Below are 8,177 nucleotides of genomic sequence, written 5' to 3'. Positions count from 1 at the left end.
AGAAAGTGTTACCAAAATATGAAAGCAAGTGTGATCTGTGTGTCTCAAATGCTGCTGGAGCTTAACTTCTCTTTTTTTAGCCATTTTTGCTCAATGACGTGTTGTGGTGATTTTTGGTGGATGTATGAAGTCAGTTTCCCTCTTGTTCAACATATTACATTAGCTTTCAGTGTTTGTGATATGCAAATAGCTGTCTTTCAACCCAACAGTTAGTGAACTACAGTTATTGTCAGTCTAGTAAAACTAATATCACAGAAGACACATGAAGAGCACATTGAGAGACGGGTTGTCTGTAGGACTTTCCTTTAGTAACGATGACGAATCAGTGATCTGTAATTGAATGATTGAGCTTTCAGTAGGATTCAGTAGTGAAGAGAATGTCACCTGACCGGATCTGTGCATCGTGTACCTCTCTCTCTCTTTAGATTATTGTTATATGTAACGAGAGGTCACAGACTCGTTCATGGCATTCATGAGGACATGCCTCACACCTCATGCTGCGTGTGGATTATCAGTGTGAAGGATTGGGATTGTGAGTGTGTGTGTGTGTGTGTGTGTGTGTGTGTGTGTGTGTGTGTGTGGATTAGAGTAATTCAGTGTGTCTGTGGGTTAGTGTGTCAGTGTATCAGTAAGTCAGAAGGTTTCACCGGAACATAAACGTCTTTCCATTAAACGCACAAAGCAGCAACTTCCTGAGTGTGTAAAGCAGCTACATGCGTACACACTTACACACACACATGTCCTTCTCTGAACTACTCACAATCTTATCTGGAGTGTTTACTTGTAAAAAAAAACTGAACGTTTGATCAGATTTTAGGAGTGAATGCACTTAACTGCATAGAGAGCTATAGGATGCTCCCTTGCTCCCTATTTAGTGAATGACTTAACCTCCAGTGTGCTGTCTGTCTGCACTGGTCTCAGAACAGTTTGAAATGCACCTTATTTTCATCCTAACTCCAAATAAAGCCTCTGAAAGACAACATTTTACAGCTTTTGGATGCATCGATTGATTCTCAATGTGATAATGCACAGTGAATATAGGAATGCATTTACTGATGTTAATGAATAGAACTGTATTGTACAGTGATATAATAAAATATAACACAATTTATATTAAAATGAAGCTAAATGACGCACAGATGTGTTACTGCTGAAAGTTATTCAATATAACGATCATGTTTTTGAAACATCTGTCTGAAAACCGCTCTACATCACTCATCCGAGTACTTCATGTTTATCAGCGCGCCATAATGCGAAAAATTTATGAAGTTTTTAAAGCAGCATATCAAACTAGAGATGCTACTCTTTAAAACCAAACAGGTTTCAGTTAAAAACTTTGAAGAGCTTTCTTACCAGAGGCACTTTTGTTGGCGCTGCGCCCATAGAAGCGCTTCACGGAAATCGACGCCATGGTGTTTGGTCACGTGACTCCACGCGTCAGAATTTTAACCCTTAAATTACTCCTTAGAATGTCCTGAACAGTATGCAATGGTGTGGCAGGGCGGAGGGTGGGGTGTGATTCTGCACACACGGCCCCTAATTAGGCTGATGAAGCCCGAGAGGGGTAAAGGCGACCGGAGACGGCAGTGCGACAGAGAGAAAGAGTGTTACGGACAGCTGTCCAACACCTGTGTGTGTGTTTGTCCTTTTGGTTAAGTTTATTATTGAAATATTATTTATATTGTTAAAAAAAAAAAACATACTCGCCATACGCCATAGCCTGGTCTTCGGCCACTCCTCCACCCTCTAGTGGATGAAAGCCTCGCTTCCCCAGGTGGATCGGAGGCAGTCCTCCGGCCCCTGGCGGACAGAACGCCCCGCCGCGTTTTCAGTGGATGGTAGGGGTCTCCCCCTCCCCTGGCAGCGGTCCTCCCATTCCAGGCGGTCGGCCAGGAGCACCTCCCTGCTCATGGTCAACGGCCGTTCCTCCGCTCTCAGGGGGCCGGGCTCCTCCGTCCCCCGGCGGATGGCCGCGGCTGCTCCATTGGGGTGGATGGTAGTGGCGAGGAGTCTACTACGGCGCATCCTTCCTCCTTCCAGGATTTCGGTACCAGTGTAACACTTCAATGGAAAGGAGGAGGCGAGAACCGGCTTGACAATATAAATAATAGTTTAATGATAAACGTAACCAAAAAGACACACACACAGGTGTCGTACAGCTATCCATAACACTCTCTCTCTCTCGCACTGCCATCTCCGGTCGGCCTTATCCCTCTCGGGCTTCATCAGCCTAATTAGGGGCCGGGTGTGCAGAATCACGACCCGGCCCCGCCCTCCGCCCTGCCACAAATGGGTTTAAATGAATTTAAATTATGCATTGTGTATAGCGAATCCAAAATAGCGAGGCCGCAGGGTCGCACGAGGTTAATGCCATTTTTATGCCATGTTTTTTATAACGGTTGTCAGTTGAGGGCGCTATTTTGCTGCCGTTGTTTTAGACAACCGTTTCTGCACGATGTCGGTCTCAACAAAGCTCATTTGGTATCTTTGGAGGGCGGAGTTTTGGAAAGAAGGGGCGTGGCTAAATCAATGGCTCAGTCTCGTGGAAGTAGAATGTCTGAAACCACTTACAGCACCTTTAACATTATCCTGGATTAATAAATGCTGTAATAAAATATAGTTAATGCATTTGCTAATGTAAACAAATGCAACCTTATTGTAAAGTGTTGCCAGTTTACTGTAGTACCATTCTGGCATTGTTACTAATATGTGCTATGTTACTGGTGTGTTTATAATGAACGACACCTTTTGCACGGTCATGGAAACCCTGGTAATATCAGGGAACATTGCAAAATTTTATTTCTAGGCTTGGAAAGATTTCATAGTGAACAAATTTTTTTCTAGTTATTTCAGCTCTAATATATTTAATTCTTTGTGAGTATAATCTCTATAAAAAATCCATATCCAGTCATGACGAATGACTGACGACGTGGAGATGGAGACAATTGTAATGTTGAAAGCTGTACAAACGTTCACTGAGAGTCACAGTTACATGTCAGATCATGCATACAGGTGCATGGACAGTCCGTCAGGGACAAAATGCAACTCTTCTGTACACAACCGGACCACATCTGTCAAAGAGTTTGTTATGTCTCACGTACTGCAGCGTGTTACAGGTCGCAGGGCCATCACTATCCATGACAATTCATTTATATAGATGAGTTTATGCTGGATATGGGAACAATTTGATGACAAACTAATTTTTGCAGCTAAACCAAACAAATGTTGTTGTTTTTATTTAATGATGCACAAAAAAAAAGCCTTTTTGTAGTCTGTCTACAGTAGATTAAAATGGTGCCAAATAAATGTGACACTTGTTTGCTCGACATATATAGAAATCTATAAAAACCACTTCAATTATTTGCCCAAGCAAACACGCTCTTTGCCTTTTAGACATTATTGATTGTCTTCATAGAAATACTGCTTTTTTCCCCAAAACCAGTATGATCAATTATTTGTTGAAGATAACAGGAGATTTTATGTCATGTTTTATAACCAGCACGTGACCTTTGCTGGCCTTTATTTAGAAGCATTATTAAAAGCAGATACTCTCATTAAGGCAGAGTAACATTTTTTATGTTTATTTTTTAAAAATACACATATTCAGCAAAATTACAATGTACAGTACAGATCTTCAAGCTATCCCTTATAAGAAAATAATCCTGTATTAAAATTATACAATTGTAGAAATTAATCTCATGACAGTTTCTATACTGTGTCATAAGCTGCAGCATAATTCATGTCAATACACATAAAGTGCAGCTCCAGATAACGCTGAAGTTTTCAGATCATAGAAATTCACATATTGGGCAATAAAGTGTGAAAACCTCCAAATATATTAGGAAGATGTCTGTAAATGAGCCAGACTAAGAAATTAAAATGTTATCGGCCCAAAACCCATTTGATGCAGTGATTCTCTAAACTCATATGCATCTATAGGAGCGTAAGTGCTTCAAAGAAAACAATATAACAAGACAAAACATATAAAGACAAATAAAAACAAAGCAAACGTTTGCAACATGCACAATGGTGATTTTTGTCCATTTACTGCTTTTGCTTTTAGTAAGGCGCTATATAAATATAATAAAAATAAGTGTATCTGTCTCAACTGAATAAGCAGCTTGAAAAGAAAGCCAATGTGCTGGTGCTTGGTGCAAACAAAAGTCACGAGTGAGCTTTGAGAACTATTATGGAAGAAATATTATTTTCTGATTGGATATGTATTCATGCACAATTCATTTCTGTTACCATATGACATTCATCAGATACTGAAGTAGAGACCTTGCTGGTGCATGTGGCAATAGCTAAATGTTTACCTGTGGTGTTGGGTAACTGTGCTGAGTTCAGATCTGTGGTCTCAGAAGAGATCAAACTAATCAGTACAGTGGAGAAATGAAGTGTGTCACGGCATGGCTTTTACAGTGGCCTTCATTTCCCTGAGTGTTTCAGCGTTTGCCATCTATAAAACCCCTATAACATGTTGGCTCTACTGGTAAATCTGGTTAGATGGGAAGCTGTGATGAGAGAATAAGTTTATCTTAACTCCTGGTAAAGTTAGCTTAGAGCAGTTACAAACATTGTGTATACAGTGGTCCCCAAAAAGTATTTGGACACTTAAGTAACACTAAGAAATGTATGAACTTGGACTTGAGGGGAACTGATTTCATGCATCCACAAAAAATCCCCATTTTTTCTAATGCAATTCAGACATTTTGAAGTCCAAATATTTTTGGGGCCACTTAAGTTTTTAAGTCTTTAGTCTTTACTTCTTTATTACTGTAATGTCCAATGGAATTTTTGTTGTTTACGTGCATCCGCAGGACTCTACAATCATGTCCGGGACGTCGGTCTTTACAATGGTATGCTGCGAGTTGAAGTAGACCATGGAGAGCGGCCGTTTCTGGGTGGGTACGCAGCACGACGACACTGCTGTGTGGATGCCGTTTGCCTTCAGCTGACTGAACACGGTTGCATGGAAAGATGACGCGATGCCCGGAGACCCCGACAGATGCTCCTGACACTGTCCCATGCAGAAGTTCATGTGGTAGCCCTCGGGCGCAATGATCCAGTCCTGCCACTGAATGTCACGGAACTTGATGTAGAAGTCTTTCTTGCAGCACACTTTCGGGTCGTCGCCGCAGCGCAGTGAGCGCTTGCTCAGGGCGTGTTTGAAGGCATCGTCACGAAGCCGCACTTGTGCCACCAGGAATGGCTGGTGAGAGGAGTCACTGGAGGCGCCGTGGCTACACAGGTTGTGTCCTCCTTCTTCACAATGCACCTCCAAGCGGAGACTCCGCTGGCCTCTGTCCAGGAACGCCTGAAGGGTGCTGGTAATGGGGAACGTTTGCCACCCGCCTCGCGTTACCTCCATGCTCCTTTGGAGCAGCAGCGTGCGATTGGTGTCGCCCGTCCCCGACAGGTAGATTTCTGCGTTCACGCGGTCAGCATGCGGAGAAGCATCAGATGGGCGCACGTACAGCCACAGGGCTGACTGCAGGACCTGCACGCTGTGACCTTTCTCCTGCAGAAACTGGAATGACAAACTGGCGTCAATTCCACCAAAGACTTCATCATCTAGAGAGAAAACATAAAGAGTGGTTAGAATTTTATCCAGAAACCTTTGGGGAAATGATGTCTAAAGGATCAAATGCTCTCATGCACAGTGGGGTCCAAAAGTCAGAGAACACTAGCCTCCTGAGACACTACGTCCACATGCGTGGATATTATGTTTTGGCTTCGCTATAGGCAATGCATAATTGCATTTCATTTAAATCGACTGATCTCAGTTCTGGAGACTCTGTGCTGTCAGTAAAGGGTTCAACTTTCGACATACGGAGTCATGTGACAAAACAACATGGCGGTGATTGCAGAGGAGTTTGTGTTTGGGAGAAACGCCAACAAAACTACATCTGGTAAGAAACCTCATTAAGTTTTTACATTGAAACCTGTTTGAGTCAAAAGATTAGAGCCTCTAGTTTAATCCGATATGCCATTTTTTAAAATTTGAGTACTTTATTGCGAAACGGCACGCTGATAAACACAATGACCACATACGTGGACTATAGGCTCAGTATCAGTTCAAATATCTGATATTCATTATGCACATTGAGAATAAATTGATGCATCCAAAAGCTGAAAAATGTTGTCTTTCAGAGGCTTTATATGGAGTTAGGATGAAAATAAGGTGCATTTCAAACTGTTCTGAGACCAGTGCAGACAGACAGCACACTGGAGGTTAAGTCATTCACTAAATAGGGAGCAAGGGAGCATCCTATAGCTCTCTATGCAGTTAAGTGCATTCACTCCTAAAATCTGATCAAAAGTTCAGTTTCAGGCTGCAGATGATGTTTGGATCACTCAACATGTTTGACAGACATGTGACAATGATAATCAGTACATAGATTCAGAATTTATAATGCATCATTTTATTTTAACATGATTGACAGTGATTGGATGATGCTGGACATTACTTTGAATCTGAATTAATTATGCTAATTTCTGATGTAATGTCATGATATTTTTTAGCATAACAATTTTTGTGAAAAATGAACATGTATTTGAGAGCGTCTATGTATGTGTTCTGTGTCTCTTTTGCATTATTATGAAGTATGACGAAAGCATGATCATCATGTTATCCAGCATAACTTGAGAATGTTCCAAAAAGTACAAAAAGTAGTTACATTTTATTAGTCACCTAGAAAAGGGGCACAATCTGAAATATTTCTTATTCAGCTTCTTTTTGTTTTAAAATCTTCAAAATCCTAAAATCCCAGATTTTCAATATGATCTCAGACTTTTGGACCCCACTGTAGCCTATATCTCCATGAAGACAACAGTAACTGTATTTGAAATGTAAAACTTGTTGTGAATCATCAGCTGTATTGAAATGGAAGATACGAGTGTTTCCTACTCACCGACATCAGCGAAACTGACTATCTCGTACGCCTGGTTACCGGCGCCCGGGTTCGGTAAGTTATTGTCCAGTTCCAGAGTCCCGTCGCGTCTCAGGCGGCCCGCGTGTAACTTGCGGAGCGCCGTCATGAGCGCGGCCCGCGGCACCGTCTGCGTGATGTTCGGCCTCTCCCGCAGGTGAAGCTTGTTCAGAATCTGTTGTTTGGCGAGTTCGACCAGGTACCGTTCCTCCGAGCCCTTCTCCATCGCCGGCAGACTGCACGTCCGGCAGGGGGTTGGTGCTCCAGCCGTGGCGGCCGCGCTCGTTCCCTGCGCCGTGAGCGCGCTCAGCACCACCAGCGTGGACAGCACCGCGGACGCGAGCCCGCCGTGGCCCCTTTCAGCACACAGGTACGACACACACATGGTCGAGGAGATGGAGATCCACGAGAGTGACACTGAAAGCATGTTGTCCCTGTTGAAGATGCCTGAGAGACTTTTGGAGAGATGCGCACTAGTGAGTGGACTGAGAAGAGTGAGGACTCAAAAGTGGGGTAATCCATCAAAAGTTGTGACACGTTTAAAGGACGCACCAATGAACGCGTCAAGCAACTAGTACAACACACACACGCGCGCGCGGGGAGGGAGGAACGCGTGACCGTGAAAGTGAGTGACCCACTGCATATCTGCAGCTCTTAATAAAACATATATAGGCCTATACATATATAGCTCTTCTCAAGTTAATCATTAGCACAAGCAAATAAACACACGACACTTACAGTGCCATGTCGAGTGCCGTGTGGCTGTGTGGCATCGCGCCAGCGGTTCAGTCAAAGTCCAAACGCTCACCTTTATCCCAGTGACCTCCATCAATGTAACCCGAACCAATCCAAACCAAACCAATCAGTGCGCTTTACAGATCAGAAAACGCGCGTGCTTTGGTAAATGTGACGCAATGACGGGCATTTCTTTATGGGAAAAAAATGGTTTGGAGCAGCTGAAGAGTCCTGACATCTGTTTAGGTAACTGTGTTTTTACACATGCAGGTAAATGTTTTAAAAGCATCAGTTCTACTCTGTGCAAAATTAAACCTGTTTATGCTAGATTAAACCATGCAACTTCTGTAACTTCAACGCAAATGAACGGCCATAAATACAAATAAATAGATAAATGATTAAGACTCCTGTTAAAGTGGGACACTTTTTTGTCATCGAGATGAATGAGATGCATTTTTGTTGATTTTTAATTAAGTTTATAATTGTATGTATTATTAATTATAATATATA

The 8,177-nt window shown here is 42.5% G+C and overlaps 1 protein-coding gene across 1 annotated transcript; it reads right to left on the bottom strand.

The window, feature by feature from the left end:
* Positions 1-3,542: 3,542 nt before the first annotated feature.
* Positions 3,543-7,703, bottom strand: LOC127445788 (inhibin beta B chain-like). Its single transcript, XM_051706116.1, has 2 exons — positions 6,915-7,703; positions 3,543-5,574 (listed from the first exon to the last, which is right to left on the bottom strand). The coding sequence occupies exons 1-2, from the start codon at positions 7,357-7,359 to the stop codon at positions 4,805-4,807; spliced, it is 1,215 nt and encodes a 404-aa protein (XP_051562076.1). The 5' UTR covers positions 7,360-7,703; the 3' UTR covers positions 3,543-4,804.
* Positions 7,704-8,177: the final 474 nt, after the last annotated feature.

The sequence above is a fragment of the Myxocyprinus asiaticus genome, chromosome 9 (genome assembly GCF_019703515.2).
Source record: "Myxocyprinus asiaticus isolate MX2 ecotype Aquarium Trade chromosome 9, UBuf_Myxa_2, whole genome shotgun sequence".
NCBI lineage: Eukaryota > Metazoa > Chordata > Actinopteri > Cypriniformes > Catostomidae > Myxocyprinus > Myxocyprinus asiaticus.
Note: the sequence above shows the minus strand (reverse complement) of the source record. Positions and strands in the feature narration are given on the sequence as shown.